The 15,371-nt window shown below is 45.5% G+C and overlaps 2 protein-coding genes and 1 non-coding gene across 9 annotated transcripts in view; all 3 read left to right on the forward strand.

Annotated features, from left to right (window-relative positions):
- The window catches only part of zeb2a (zinc finger E-box binding homeobox 2a), a 59,072-nt gene extending 49,496 nt beyond the window's left edge, over positions 1-9,576 (forward strand). For 3 of the 5 annotated variants that reach the window (XM_038719964.1, XM_038719966.1, XM_038719963.1), the window contains 3 exons: positions 153-2,062; positions 4,066-4,246; positions 7,073-9,576. In XM_038719964.1, the coding sequence (XP_038575892.1) occupies positions 153-2,062; positions 4,066-4,246; positions 7,073-7,701 (2,720 nt within the window). In that variant the 3' untranslated portion in view covers positions 7,702-9,576. The remainder of the gene's footprint in view (positions 1-152; positions 2,063-4,065; positions 4,247-7,072) is intronic. The other 2 variants (XM_038719967.1, XM_038719965.1) reach the window with 1 other exon arrangement.
- A 712-nt stretch (positions 9,577-10,288) lies between these two features.
- Positions 10,289-10,362, forward strand: trnan-guu. Its single transcript has one exon. It is a non-coding gene; the product is annotated as a tRNA-Asn (tRNA).
- A 1,003-nt stretch (positions 10,363-11,365) lies between these two features.
- gtdc1 (glycosyltransferase-like domain containing 1) overlaps positions 11,366-15,371 on the forward strand; it is a 47,799-nt gene continuing 43,793 nt past the window's right edge. For all 3 annotated transcript variants that reach the window (XM_038719968.1, XM_038719969.1, XM_038719970.1), the window contains exon 1: positions 11,366-11,487. In XM_038719968.1, the coding sequence (XP_038575896.1) occupies positions 11,377-11,487 (111 nt within the window). In that variant the 5' untranslated portion in view covers positions 11,366-11,376. The remainder of the gene's footprint in view (positions 11,488-15,371) is intronic.

Genomic DNA, 15,371 nt, shown 5'->3' on the forward strand with positions numbered 1-15,371 from the left:
ATATAAAGCCAACAAGTTGTAATGAACCTGTAAATGTCAAACGGCCGGACCAAATAAAAACCACCCGCCCACACTGGTTGCATGCTGAACCACATGGTAAAACAGTATTTATTTGAACCAAACCATAAACCATATTTCATGTTGTGTTGCAGGCGAGAAGCCGTACGAGTGCTCAAACTGTAAGAAGCGGTTCTCCCACTCCGGCTCCTACAGCTCCCACATCAGCAGCAAGAAATGCATTGGCCTGATCGCCGTCAACGGACGAGTACGCAACGGAAACAACAGCAAGCCCGGCTCCTCCCCCAACTCCACAACCTCATCACCTGGAAGCCCCGCTCTGGCCCAGCTCCGCCACAAACTGGAAAATGGCCGACCGCTCGGCCCTCCAGACCAGCAGGGCCAGCTCGACATCAAAGCAGAACCGATGGACTTCAACGAGTACCGACTGCTGATGGCCTCTCAGCATGGGTTTGGGGGCCCGGGGGTCTACCTCAACGGCCGCGGCGGAAGCCCACTGGGCATCCACAGCTCCTCCCACAGCCCCCTTCAACATCTGGGAGGCATGGGGCTAGACCTCCCCCTACTGGGCTACGCAGGGCCTCTCGGGAACAACCTGAGTGAGGTGCAGAGGGTGCTTCAGATCGTGGACAACACGGTGTCCCGGCAAAAGATGGACGGGAACCCAGAAGAGATCTCCAAGCTCAGGGCCTACATGAAGGAGCTGGGGGCCCAGATGGAGGAGCAGAGGTTGGCCCAGGCCGGCTTCCAGGTGTTGGGCCACGGCAGCCCCACAAAGAGCATCATCGACTACACGCTGGAGAAGGTCAATGAGGCCAAGAGTCTGATCGACGACTCCAAGAGGCAGGTGGATGTCAAGAAGGAGAAGCCAAATCACTCAATTGATCTCAGCGTTGAGGAGAAATCCCACGATGGCCAGAACCACTTCCTGCCGTTCTCCTGCCAGTACTGCAAGGAGAACTTCCCCGGACCCATCCCGCTGCATCAACACGAGCGCTACCTGTGCAAAATGAACGAGGAGATCAAGGCCGTCCTGCAGCCGGCTGAGAGCAGTCTTGTTGGACGCAGGGGGGCGATGCCCTCTGAGCTGTCCAGTAACGACCGGGCTACCAGCCCCATCAACCCCTTTAAGGACCACGTGTCAGTGCTCAAGGCCTACTTTGCCATGAACACTGAGCCCAACTCAGAGGAACTGCTCAAGATTTCAATTGCTGTTGGCCTTCCTCAGGAGTTTGTCAAAGAGTGGTTTGCTCAGTGGAAGAACCAAAACCACCACGGAGGCAGTCTGAGGAAGAAGTCACCCCCTCATGATCGCAGCGGACCGGATGCCAACCACAGCTTGAGCCGGTCACCGCTGTCGCTTCCTGGTGTAGATTTACACGGAAGCTTCACTAATGGTGACGCCCCCCATAGACTTACAAAGGCCAACCAGTTTACAGCCAACAGGCAGACAACAGGGGACAAACCACTAGACCCCTTGGACCACTTGAGGAGCAACACCCCATCACCCCTCAACCTTTCCTCTACTTCCTCCAAAAACTCTTACACTCCGAACAGCCTAGCTTCTGAGGAAGCCCATGGGGATATACCACTGGATCTGTCGCTGCCCAAGCACATGGCGCAGAAGCTTATCTCCGCGGGAGAGAAGCGACCCAGACCCAACGGTTTCATCATCGAGCGCAATGGTGAGGTGCAAGGACGAGAATTGGCGTCTGGGCCCTTAGACCTGGTCAACGTCAAGAAGGAGGTCATGGGCTCTGATGGTGGAGGGAACTCTGTCCACCAGCTGGAGAAAAGCACCAGTCCCATCTTTGGAATTAATCCCTTCACCGGCGGTCCCGTCTACACCTCTCTACCACCTCACGGGGCGTTTCCTTCACCCACCTTTATGTCTGCCCAGGCCACCATCCCGGGCCTCAGGCCCTACCCGGGCCTCGACCCCATGAGCTTCCTGCCCCACATGGCCTACACCTACGCCACCGGGGCGGCCACATTTGCTGAAATGCAGCAGAGGAGAAAGTACCAACGCAAATCCAGTTTCCAGGTAAAACTAGCCAACAATCTAGATTTTACCCTCTGAATATATTATCATATTATGCATTACACATGAGGCCCTTCTACAGTGTACATATACGGTTGCGTTGTGAGTCCTTCCCTTGTGGGTGGAGTGTTTGTTTGGAAGGAATACCTGCTGATCTTTCATGGTACATATTTGGACCCCCCGAGTTCTAGCAGATAAAATCTGTTGGTCTCTTGTCCTCGCGGTTAAAAGACACTAGTGAAGTCCAACCACTCCCCCTGACCACCTTCCTCATCTCAACATTTAATGCATCATAGAGACTGAAGAAGCAGTAGTCAGGGTACAGTAGCCGGGATGTGCCCGTGCAGCAGCCCATCTGATGAAAGTTTGTAGTTTGTAGAAAGTTTGATAACTGAAGTACATGGCATAGCTTGACTGGTGTGTGGGCCTGCAACAAAGGCTTGTGTGGTCGAGGAGTCATGCCACGTCCTCCTTCACTTCTGAGAAAGGACAGTTACGCAACGAGAAGTGGTTTGGCATCGTCGATGTACTGTAGGTGTGTGACACAACAATCTCACCCTAAGGTCCAGTAGTAGCTGTATGTCACACCATACAGAGATGACAGTAAATGAGTTGGGTACAAGATGGGGAAGAAGGTCTGTCAGGGGTGTAGGCTTTGTTTCAGCATTGGAGGGGACGCATATGAAGCTCTCCCACATATCTGTGTTCTCTGACGTGTCCAGACAAAAGGCAGAATTGAATGAGAATAAAGTCAGAATATTAAAAGTGTACCTGCCCCGTACTCTGCTGCGCATGACAGTTCAGTAGGGCTCGGAAAAATGGCCAAATATGCTATCATGATAAAACATTTAATATAATTTGATATCGATAATTATCACGATATATAAAAGCAACTTTGAAGGCTGATTTTTGACGACACATTCTCATCCTCGCCACATATGGACTCTTGGTCAGACCCCTTGGCTCTTCGCTTTTTAGCGTGCTGGGTACCCTTCAGCGTTGTGTTTTTTTTAATGTGTTTTGACTACGCAGTCAAGTTAGCAAGAGTAGATACTAGAGAAAATACTTGTTAACTTAGCAAAATGTTCTGAAATTCTGAAATGGCACGTTGTGCAACGTCACAGTTTGGTTAGGTTTAGGAAAAAAATAATGGTTTGGGTTGAAATAACTACAAAAGTCCAGTTTCTGGCCCTCTGTGCACCTCAACCACCTCCTTATTCTGACTTTTCTGTGAAATATCCTGCACCTACCTTTAGAGTTAAAAAGTGACCCTACAGGGCTCCGACTCTGCGTCTATATGTGTTGTTTTTGCTCCTGAGTGAATCTTTCTGGTCAGAACAAACACTTGATGCCAAACAGAGGATCACTTCACAAATCTGAGGCAGAACGTTCAGAACTATCTGCACAATAATAAAATAATTTTTCCTCAACAAAATAAAGATCTTAATAGAGAAATGAAGTGCTGAATCGTTCATGATTCAAGTAAATTAAATCAAACATTTATTGAACATTTGTTATTTTGTTATTGAGGAAATTTATATTATAATTATAGTTTTACTGCGCAGCCCTACAGTTCAGTAGTTGCTGGATCCGTCAGGCCTTTGTTGCTGTACTAGATCAGGGTGCCCCCATCAGCTACTCCGCAGTCAGTCAAATGTTCAGAACAACAGGACATTTGAACATTTATATTTCGGCGATAACTCCTCCTACTGAGGAGGAGAACGTGACGACAGGATCGCTGGATCTGTCACTCGGGTTCTTTCCTTTTTGCTCCTGGTGATAAATCACAAACTCTGGTTCACCTGGTGTCTGGCTGCCTTTATCTGTAAACACCCCACATGACCCCCCCCCCCCGGATGAAGGGGACTTACCCAGGTCGGGCCTTTAAGCCCTGTCCAGACTTGGGATCACAGAGGCGGTGGGGGGTTTGGACCAGAAGGTGTCTCTGAGGCCGACAGGTGTGGTGGTGAGCAGACGTACTGAAACCGATCTGTGTTCTGTCTCAGGGGGAGCTGCTGGACGGGACGGCCGACTATCTGTCAGGCCTGGACGACCTGACAGACAGCGACTCGCTGCTCTCCAGGAAGAAGATTAAGAAGACTGAAAGTGGTATGTACGCGTGTGACTTGTGCGACAAAACATTCCAGAAGACCAGTTCCCTCCTAAGACACAAATATGAGCACACAGGTATATATAACGTTTGGACACTTCTTTTTTACCCCACCCCCGATGCTTTTGTGCCCCCTCCCTTCATATCTCATGTTTCATTCTCTCCTTTTTACATTTATTTAGTCACGTAGCTCCCCCACTTTTTCTTTTTCTCTGCCGTTCTGTTTTGTTCTCTGAAACCATGGCCTTTAACATGTTCCTTTCTTTTCAGCAGGGGGTAGGGATCACTTAATATGGAGGGGATTACATAAACACTCAGCGCCCCAAATATACTGCGATGTGTAGAGAGGAGGAGGAGGAGGAGGTGTGCATGTTTGCATGTGTAGCTGTTTGTGCATGTGTGTGAGCGCCAAGATCAAAAGGAAATATTAATTACAGCAGAGAGATGGTCCATTTCTTCCATTTCTGAACTGGAAACAAACAGTTTGTGATATGAAAACACCAGTAAACATCTCGCAGCTGAACTATCTGTCAACCCTTAACTCAACATCATACACAGCAGGCGATTTACCAAACCATCACACATCCGGGTGTCCGCATGTATCTTGATCTTATTTTTTATTAACACAAATCAACATAAACCTTTAGAAACTAGAATCTGTGTGTTTTTGTGGATCAGTCCTCATGTTTTTAAAACACATGATCTTATAAGTGACACATACACCACACATTTATTCGTCTGGAGTCGGTGTGCAGCCGTTAAACATTTACGTGGAGATGAAGTTTCTGATGTCAGATCATTTAGACGTTTTTCACTTTTCGTTACCTGGAGGTCGGTTCTGATCTTTCCAGGAAACAGAACTTTCTGATGCATTAAAATATAACGTGTGGGCAAAAATCAGCCTGAACCTGCTCATCAAAAAGCTAAAATCTGTGTTTTTTTCACTGGAGTTTGGTCCCAAAGCGCGGCTCTTACCTGAGCTCGCTTCTTTAAAGAGCTGTGACCTGTTCTACCTTCGTCTCTTTCACGCTGTTGCATCATCCCTCGTTCACGTCCGCCCCCCCCCCCCCGTCACTCAGAGCAGGAATCCGCCGTCTCGCTTATTTTTGCCGCACCGTGCGCGTATGTGTGTGTGTGTATGTGTGTGTGTTGCAGTAAGCAATGCCAGCTATGGCGTCTATTTGTGGCTACGATCTGCCTGCATGTGTGTTTGTGAGGAGCTGTGCACGTACATGCGTGTGTGTGTGTTGACACTGCCGGGTGAAGCCGTGTTCCTGCTGCATGTGTGCGTGGGACGTGTGTTTGGACGCCGTTCAGCCTGTCGGTTGGCAGCAAGAAAACAAATTACAGAGTCGTAGTAAATCCAGGAGAGAGAGTGTGAGTGTGTGTGTGTGTGTGTGTGTGTGTGTGTGTGTGTGTGTGTGTGTGTGTGTGAGTGTGAGTGTGTGTGCGTGTCCTTGCTCCTCCTCAGATTTAAATCTGGCGATGTGATGTCATCAGAGCGTCGCGTCTCGCTTCGCCGCCGCTCAGACGAGCTCCATGAGACGGGGTTAAAGTTAAAATCAGGATTTGAGTGTTTAGATTTGAAACAACTGAAAACAGACCAATCACGTGTCCTCCAACACAATAATATCAGCTGAGAGAGTTCATTCAGTTTAAAAGATTGAAACTTCCTGTCAGGTTTCACCTTTGTGATTTCTGAATGTGATTTTGACTCAAACCTTATTTATAACTTTATTGTTGATGTTACAGGATGAAACGTCTTTTTCATCATCGAGTGAAACTGAAAATTTACACATTTAATCTGAACAACTCATAGAAAGTAAAACAGACACGATATTTATGGTTCAGAATTTCATCTCAGATATTTTCAGCAAATTCAAAACGCTGGACTGAGTCGGTTTAACACAAAAACCATCTCTTTTTGGACAAACGTGAAATAATTATAATGATTCTAATATAATAATCTTTGTCTCTCTGCGAGTCATTATGTTTCTCTGTGTCTCTGAAATTAGAATCTTTATTTATATTTTCTGAATCGAACTTTAATATCAAACTTTCATATATCAAACAGATTTTAGCCAAAACATCAAAGCACCACCTGCAGAGCGTCACGGACCCTCAGATTAATTATTCCCTCTGGCAGCTGCTATCTGACGGACGGCTCACCGCTGTTAGATATTAAATATATTGTCTTTAGTGAAAGCTTTCTGTAATTATGACGCAGAACTCGTGATTGCGAGAGACAGATTTTAACGAGGAAAAGGGAAATCTCGTAATTATTCCTGGTTATGATCCTTCAGTCAGTAAAATGTCTCAGTTTGTCCGGATCAATGAATTTAAACACGATTCAAAGTTTAAAGAAAACATCTTCTCTCTTGTCCGGGCCCTTCATTTCAGCCTCTGTCTGAAACAAACTGGAGGCGCTCCTGTCTCTTTAAGGCCCCTCCCCCGCTAAAAGCCCGCTGTCTTCTGATTGGCCAAGACCCTGAAGCGAACCAGGCTGCTGTTAGGAAAACCAAACAAGCTTCATTTTCCTTCGCAACAGAAAAAGCTCTTTCTTGGCGACGTGTTGCCGAGCAGACCGACTGAGCGTGGCGGCGGCCATGTGGACGGTCTAATGACCACATATAGAAAACTGGAGGCGAGAGTAGAGAAAAGCGTTCGGGGCCGTGGGAAATCTGAGGTTTGATCACGTTAACGTCATTATTCAGAGCTTTGGTCGCGTTAAACATCGACTCGCTGTCTCCTTTAATGGATCGATCCTCGTCCAACAGGCCAAAACTAAATGAACCCAGGAACGATGAAAGGATGAAGCTAACTCGTCCTGATGGTGTTGCAGCAGCTGGCGTTGTGACGGCGTGCTGACTCTTCTTCTCTTCCTGTTTGTTGTGTCTCCGCAGGGAAACGTCCTCACCAGTGTCAGATCTGCAAGAAGGCCTTCAAACACAAACACCATCTCATCGAGCACTCGCGCCTGCACTCCGGGGAGAAACCTTACCAGTGCGACAAGTGCGGGAAGCGCTTCTCGCACTCGGGCTCGTACTCGCAGCACATGAACCACCGCTACTCCTACTGCAAGAGGGAGGCGGAGGAGCGCGAGGCGGCCGAGAGGGAGGCCAGGGACAAGGGAGGAGGAGGAGGCGTGGCGGTCGGGGGCCTGGAGCCCACCGAGCTGCTGATGAGGAGGGCCTACCTGCAGGGGCTGGGGCCGCTCGGGTACTCGGACCCCGAGGACCAGCAGGAGGACGGCGGCGGCGGTACGATCTTGAGGGACGGCGGCGAGGGAGGAGGCGGAGGACTGGAGGAGAGGGAAGCGGACAACAAGACGTACGAGGACGTGACAGACGGACAGGAGGCAAGTTTCAGGGAAGAAGAAGAGGAGGAAGAGGAGGAGGAGGAGGAGGAGCAGGGCGACAGCAGGAGCCAGATGGAGTCGAGGAGGGACGGCGAGGGCAAAGACGCGACGCAGCTGATGGACGAGAGTTCAGGAGAAGGGAAGACAGACGGCAAGTCGGACCAGGAGGACTGATCCAGAAGGAACTCTGAAGGACTGTGCACAAGTTATCAGGGCTGGAAAGAAGGGGGGGGGCTTTTATAAGAGACCGTTGTTTTATTTTACCCCACATCCTGTTTTATTTTAAATGTCTTACACGTCCCGTCCCAACACCCCGACATCAGGATCCACGTTCAGCTCAAAGGACCAACTCGTGATCGGAAAGACTCACAGCAGGAAGCTGAACGGCAGCCGGGACCTTCGATTCATCAGGATCTGTTTGGCTTTTATATGTAAAGAAAAAACATTTTGTGCAGGTTTATTTGGACTTTTAACTTTAGAAAAAGGAAAAGTCTCTTCTTCTGAAAGTCACCGTGACACCTGGTGCTTCGCTCGGTGAAGTCGCTGAAAAGCTCGTTCTTAATGAAACTCATGCAAACAAACTCAGTTGAACTCTATTGGGGGGGGGGGGGGGGGTCCAAAGACAGTATTAATAACACAGTGGGGGGGGGGGGTCCAAAGACAGTATTAATAACACAGTGGGGGGGGGGTTAAAAAGCTTCTCTCCACGTCCCAAATACTTTCGGTCCAGTCCCGAACCGGAGATGCAACACGATGACGGTGCGTCATGAAGCTGGTGGGATTGTTTAAGAATCCACATTATGCAAAAAATAAAAGACAAAAGAAGAAGAAGTAATAATAATAATAATAATTATAAGAAGAAGAAGAATCATTATAATGAAGCTGTTTTTAATTGTACAGTATTATTATAAAGGCCTAAAAGCTGTGTGGTGCTATGATGATGTTCTTAACTTCCTGTGTCTCGCTGTGTTCGAAAACCCCACATCAGGAAATTGCACTCGACTCCCCGAATCACTACAAAATAAAAGAAAATGAATTTTAAAAAAAAAAAACTAAAAGAGGGAAAGCAGCCTCGAACACTCGGTCACTTCCTGTCAGTGTTATTGTTGTGTTTTGTCTCTTTTACTGTGACGTTTTTTTATTATTTGCATCCTGGTTTCTTCTTCTCGCAGACTAACCACACGACTTTGGGCCTCCTGATGTTTTTATTTCTTTATGTGAAGGAACATTTAAACCTGTGTGATTTTCAAAATAAAATGTCGGTGTGAGTCTTAAAGGGGAGAGAGGAAGGAGCGTTAATATGAAAGGGCTCCATTTTAAAAAGACAAAATAAAAGAGGACAGGGCCTTTTTCTGTGTGTGTGTTGACTCTTGTCTCCAGAGAAAGCCTTATATGCAAACCTTTCACCTGTGCCATCCCTGTACAGCCTCACCTGTCCTGCTTCACCCGGTCTGATCGTCAGTAGTAGCTTAGATAGTTTGTTAGTTTACATTTGTTTGTGCAATTTTCTCTATTCTTTTTGTTCCATGACAGTATTTTTTCGTCAGTATTACTTTTTAGTTTTTTGTTGAATTTTCCAACACAAATTTAATTTTTTGTTTTGTTTTTATTTGAGAATTTACAATTTTATTTATGTGACTCATTTTATATTTCCTCATTTTATTTATTTCATACGGTAGTGTACAGTATTAGAGTTCCTCACAAATAGATATATTTTAGTAAGATGATTCTGTCATTGATTGGAGCGTCTGTGGTATTTGGAACATTTCAACTTTTTGTTTTTATTTCCTTTGAAACTACTGGAAATTCTAAATTTGGGGAACTTTTGATACGATGATTATTGTGAAAACACTGTATTTTTGAGAGTTAAAAAAATCCACTTTATTCATCCCACTGAAGAGGTGACGAAGGACCGATGATGATGATGATGATGATGAAGGAATTTCTGAAATGTCTGAAGTATTAATGAATTTTTAATTTCTCTTGGAGATGACCATGCTCGAATAAATGTAGCCAAATTAAATTTTAATAAAACCGTGTCTTCTTGTACCTGAGTTTCATTCATTAGCACGTTTGTCTTCATGAAGACATCGTGCTTTCACTAACCCCTAACCATCGCAGATACCTGCCTCCCCTGAACCCCGATTCTCACCTGAACCTTTAAAACCGAGTATCAAACCCTCAAACAACCCTTTAAACTTTTTCATCCCCACAACGACATGTTGTTATGCCAGCTGGTCACATGTGGACACATGGTCAAGACCCGTTGTCGCTTGTGACGCACTGCGGTTTAATATTCTACACTAAAGATAGGTGAAGAATATTAAACAGAAAAGTCAGAGCGAGGAGGTGTTTGGGTTGGACGGTGGGCCAGACACCAGACTTTCAGCCAGGAGACCGGTGTGCAAAAAGTCAACACTTAATGTTTTTATTTAAGTTATATGATGGACGCAACGTACAAACTATAATCTTTTGTTGATTTGTTCAACCAGATTGCATTGTTTTGCAGCGTTAACAAGGACTTTTATTTTGAAAGTCGAACCGGACGTTGCTTTTTTATTCTTGCTAATTTGACCACGGAGCCCTACACATCGCAAAATGACGCTCAAGGGTACCCACGGCGTTAAAATGTGCTCTGACCAAGCGTCCATATGTGACGCATAGTTGGGATGAGACCGTGTTGTTGGACCCACAAGTTTAAAGGGCTGTTTGAGGGTTAAGACTTGATTTGAGGGTTCAGGTTGGAAATAGAGTTCAGGTTGTCTCTGTGGCGCAATTGGCTAGCGTGCTCAGCTGTTAACTGAGAGGATGGTGGTTCGAACCCACCCAGGGACGACTGATCTTTAGCCCTCGGAAGTACGAGCTGTTTAAGCTTTAGCTCTACAACTGACAATACATACTATTATAGTTATACGATTCTGGAGGCCCCGGGGGGCCAGTGGAGGTCACTGAGTAACGGAGTGACATGAGTCCTTTTGGGCTGATCAAAAACCAGACGCGCTGCTGTGTTCTGAACCATTAGTAAGGGTTTCACCGCACAAGCTGGAAGAGCTGCTAGGAGGGCAGAGAGATAACCACGGCCTGTACCAGAAGCTGGGTGGCGTACTGAGTGAGGTAGGGCCTGATTTTCCTTATGTTGTACAGAGAACAGCAGTAACATGGTCTGAAAAGGACAGCTGGTCATCAATCATGACACCAAGTTTCTCACCAGGTTGGAGTGATGGTTGAGGAGGCAAGTTGTAGTGTGATGTTATGGTGGATAGATTGCTTGACCAAGAGTTCAGGTTTAGTTGAAGGTGGCGAGCCTTCATCCATGCAGATATGTCTGATAGACAGTCCGTGATCCGAGACGGTGAGATCGCCTGGCGGGAAGGATAGGTAGAGTTGCGTGTCGTCTGCGTAGCAGTGGTAAGAAAGCCGTGCGAGCGAATGATCGGCCCCAGTGAGGTGGTGTAAATTGAGAAGAGAAGGGGCCCAAGCACTGAGCCTTGGGGCCCCCCTGTGGAGAGGCAGTGGGAGGAGGATAATTGTCCTTGCCACAAAACTTAGCTTTAACTTTAGTAATCACCATGTATACTGTAAAACAATGAGCAAAGGGCCGGTCATTTAACAAAGATTGTTTTATTTAAATCTGTACATATTTCAACTGTTTTGATTGCTTTACTATTCTTCAAACCAATTTCAATGTAATGTTTAGTTTATATCTTAAAATGTGCTAAATGTCATTTCTTCTTAAACCATTTGCACTAAAATGTTCCATATAAAATAAAGAGTTAAAAATATATTCTTTCACAATCACTATCAATCTTTAATAAAAAAATATAATGTCTCTTTTCCACAAAGTTCTAGATGAACCAGCCAAAGCTGAGAGGCTCACCTGGGGGCGGCTCCAAAGGCGACGTGATGACGCAGTGGACTGTACGTGGGCCGTCAGTTGGCGCCGTGCAGATGCAGTCAGAGGTGAGTGTCCGCTGCTGTTGAATGAACCGTCCACGTGAGGGGACTCGGTCCGCTGTTTGTGCCCCGCTGTGGACACAGTTTACCGGGTTCCTTCTGGAAACAGCCGGTGCTGTGCTCCGGTGCTGCTCCCGGAGGCTGTCACCGGCTGTGAGACCGGGAGACCGGGGTTGTTTTTAGCTGGAGGCGCAGAGCTAGTTAGCTGCTAGCTGCTAACAGCCGGTGAACAGCAGTTCTGCTGTGTGTTTGGCTAACAGAGCTAACAGAGCTAACAGAGCTAACGGAGCTAACAGTTAACGGAGCTAACAGTTAATAGAGCTAACAGTTAACAGAGCTAACGGAGCTAACAGAGCTAACGGAGCTAACAGAGTTAACGGAGCTAACAGTTAACAGTGTTAACGGAGCTAACAGTTAACAGAGTTAACAGAGCTAACAGTTAACGGAGCTAACAGTTAACAGAGCTAACAGTTAACAGAACTAACGGAGCTAACAGTTAATAGAGCTAACAGTTAATAGAGCTAACAGTTAACAGTGTTAACGGAGCTAACAGTTAACAGAGTTAACAGAGCTAACAGTTAACGGAGCTAACAGTTAACAGAGCTAACAGTTAACAGAACTAACGGAGCTAACAGTTAATAGAGCTAACAGTTAATAGAGCTAACAGAGCTAACAGAGCTAACAGCCTGTTGAGAGGAGGATGAGCTGCAGTTGAGGCTGAATATTAACTGGCAGTGAACGTGTACTGAAGTACTTCACCTGAGTAACAGTTTGGAGTTTTACTTCAGTGTGTTTTACAGAACTTCTGTACTTTGATTAAAGTTGATAAAAGCTTAAAACAAACAGCACAGCGCTAACTGTCAGGAAGGTCCAGCTGAAATACTTTCTACTTCACAACTTGTCTCTACTGCTTACTTTATATAAAATAATAAAACATTTTTCAGGGGGTAAAGAACAATAACTTTTTATTTGATTTATTTAGGAACAAATTATTTGAGTGACTGCCTGTTACTGAATTAACCTCCTGTTTTAAAATAAATCTAGTAATTATATCTACTTTCTACTCTGTTGGGAACTTTAATCTGTTTTCTGTGTTAAATCTTAATCTGTGAGGTAACCTGCAGATGAATGTAGAATATTTCCCTCTGAGGCGTGAAGGTGGAGAGGGCAGGAGCACAAAATTAAACTTCAGTACAAATACTCAAGCTAAGAGTGGACATCAGTAAATGCACGAGAAAGACACAAAAGTACAGTGAAAGGCCCTAAATATGAAAGCAGACTGCTCTAAAGGAAAGCTTCAGTAATAAAGTAAAGTTTCCAGAGTAAAAGTATTTGCAGCTGAAAGTGTTTAAAGCTGGTAGTTTACAGCTCTGCTACTATATTTCAGAGTGAAATACTGCGTGTAGATTACATTCAGAACAAGACCACAGAATATGAGTCATGTTTTAAACTGAAACCACAATATTTTATGGCCTCGTTTCTGGTGTCAGAAATAATCCCAGCAGAGAGAGCGAGTTCATGTCAGGTCTTTGTTTCTGTCAGCAAACAGTCAAGAGTCTTCACTGACTCCTCCAACCGGCTGTCCGAAGGTCACAAACACACTGTGACCCCCCCCCACGCTGCGACCATCAGAGCCCCCCCGCACCGTAATCACACCGTGACCAGCTTGAACCCCCCCGCCAGTTTTCTGACTGACAGAAAATGTTTGTTAAAGAGATTAATGGTGAGTGATCAGCACTCAGGATGTTGTGAGACTTCAGGTACAGATTCACTCAGTAACTCCGGGACAGGAAGTGAAGGCAACACAAGGCCTCCGTGCTGCTCGTGGTCGATGTGTCTGGCGTACAGATCAGATAAACCGCTGCGTCCCTGTTGGCTCTGAGACGTGAACTGCATTGGTGACTCGTTATCACATCAACTCTCAAACGCCGTGATGGTATCTGAAGCTGACATGAGTCAGGAGTTATAACAAACCCCCCCACTGTTATTTAGACAGGGTATTTCCTGCGTAGAGAATCATGAGGCGGCGCCTCCAGCTCCGACAGACTACTCGTCTTCATGCTGAACAGTTTTCTAACAAGCGTTTCTGACGATTCCAGAGAGGAAGAACAGAGCCGTCTGATTGGCCGAACTGCAGCAGCAGAAAGTGTTTATCGTGCCGTCCGTGTTTTAATATCGTTTTACTTTGTTGTGTTGTTCACACGCAGAGATGGAGGGACGTAAAGCTGCTGCTGTGTTTTAATATTTCCACATTATCGAACACCAAAGTTATAACAGACATCTGAGAAGATGGAATTAGTTTGTTACAACACTGAGAAGACGACTGGCTCATTTACCCCCCCCCCCCCCCCCCAGCAAATAAAATGTGTACATTTTAAAGTTAGCAGCAGTAATTTGGTGACTTTAAAAGCAAAAGAAAGAGGCCGGCTCTCTGAGGAACTTTGCACTCCTGTTAAATAATCTGTGGCCAGTAAACCAGTCGACCATAAACAGACTGGACAGATATAAATGGTGATGAAACAGCAAGAAAATCAACTGATTTATTTAATGTTTTTCCATAAATCAAAGAATTATTTGTAAGTAACTTCACGTAACAGGTTTTATTCTTCCTGTGAATATAACCCAGTTAGTCTTATTAATGCTGTGTTAACACCTTATTTTGAAACCGTCTGTCACATGTGTATCCTCCATCCTCGCGCTGCGTCCACCAGCTCCGACGCAATTTGATGAATTGGATTGCATGTTGTTTTACGTGTCGTAGAAGATTTAATAGCCTCTCTCTCTTCAGGTACACACCTGTTAGAAAGTGAGTATAAAGGGGAGAACGTTCTTGCTAGTCGTTCTTGGAAGAATGAACTTTCAGAGTCAGGAGCGCACAGAACGCTGCTCAGCGGTTGTCTCGAGTCAGACGCCCAAGTGTGCGGGCATCTGACTTTACAGCAGCGGTGCAAAACACAGCGTTAGAGGTTTTTAATGTTGATATATTTTCATGGCGGAACATGTCAGCCTGCGGCGGGCCGCCGTGGTCTCGTTAATTAATGGGAAACACTGAGAGGTAACCAGGTCATGTGACCTGCTTCAGTAACAACAGATCAGTAAGATGAACATTTAATGTCCAGGAGTTGACATCAGCTGCAGGAGGAGCCTGAACTACACATGGAAACAGCTGATGTTAGATTAGAAATTGACACTTTTATGTGGTATTTGATTTCATGTTGAACAAAATAACTTGTGCAGGATCATTAGTACCACGCACGTATAACCTGCGGGGAAAAACACTCTATAAACCTGATTTTGGGACAAAGTCCTCAAACTGATTCATGCAGGTTTTATGTCCCGGTGACCAGAGAAAGTGCAGTTCTGGCTCTCTGCCAGACCTGATCCTGTTTGTCCCAGATAACCTGAGGCCTCACCAAGATGGCTGCTGAGTGGCGGGCCTGTAAGGACTTTGACCACCTCACTGATTAATGAAAAAAATTCTCTAGTTTTACTGAAACTGGATCAGATCTGATGGATAAAATATTGTCCAGTTTTTCCTCCGATGTCCTCCGTGTTGGTGTTTCCACCTCTAACGTCAGCACTAAGCTCTGGACCGCTGGTTCAGCTGGTAACAGCTGCTACTCTGTTAGCAGCAGCTAGCGGTTACTGTAGCGTTAGCAACAAGTGAAGCTATCTGTCCGTTAGGGCTGGACAATAAAACAATAACAATATAATAAATGTTCAATAAATATTCAATAAATGTTTGATTTAATTCACTTAAATCATACACGAATTAGGATTAAACTTTTGTATTAAGATGTTTATTTTGTGGGGGAAAAGGGACTGAAAAAAGCTTTTACTTAATTTTACTCATGCATGTTTGTTGACAAAGATTTTATCATGATTGTTTT

The sequence above is a fragment of the Micropterus salmoides genome, unplaced genomic scaffold, assembly GCF_014851395.1.
Source record: "Micropterus salmoides isolate LMB-PRFRI ecotype aquatic unplaced genomic scaffold, ASM1485139v1 Ms_hic_scaffold_15, whole genome shotgun sequence".
Classification (NCBI taxonomy): domain Eukaryota; kingdom Metazoa; phylum Chordata; class Actinopteri; order Centrarchiformes; family Centrarchidae; genus Micropterus; species Micropterus salmoides.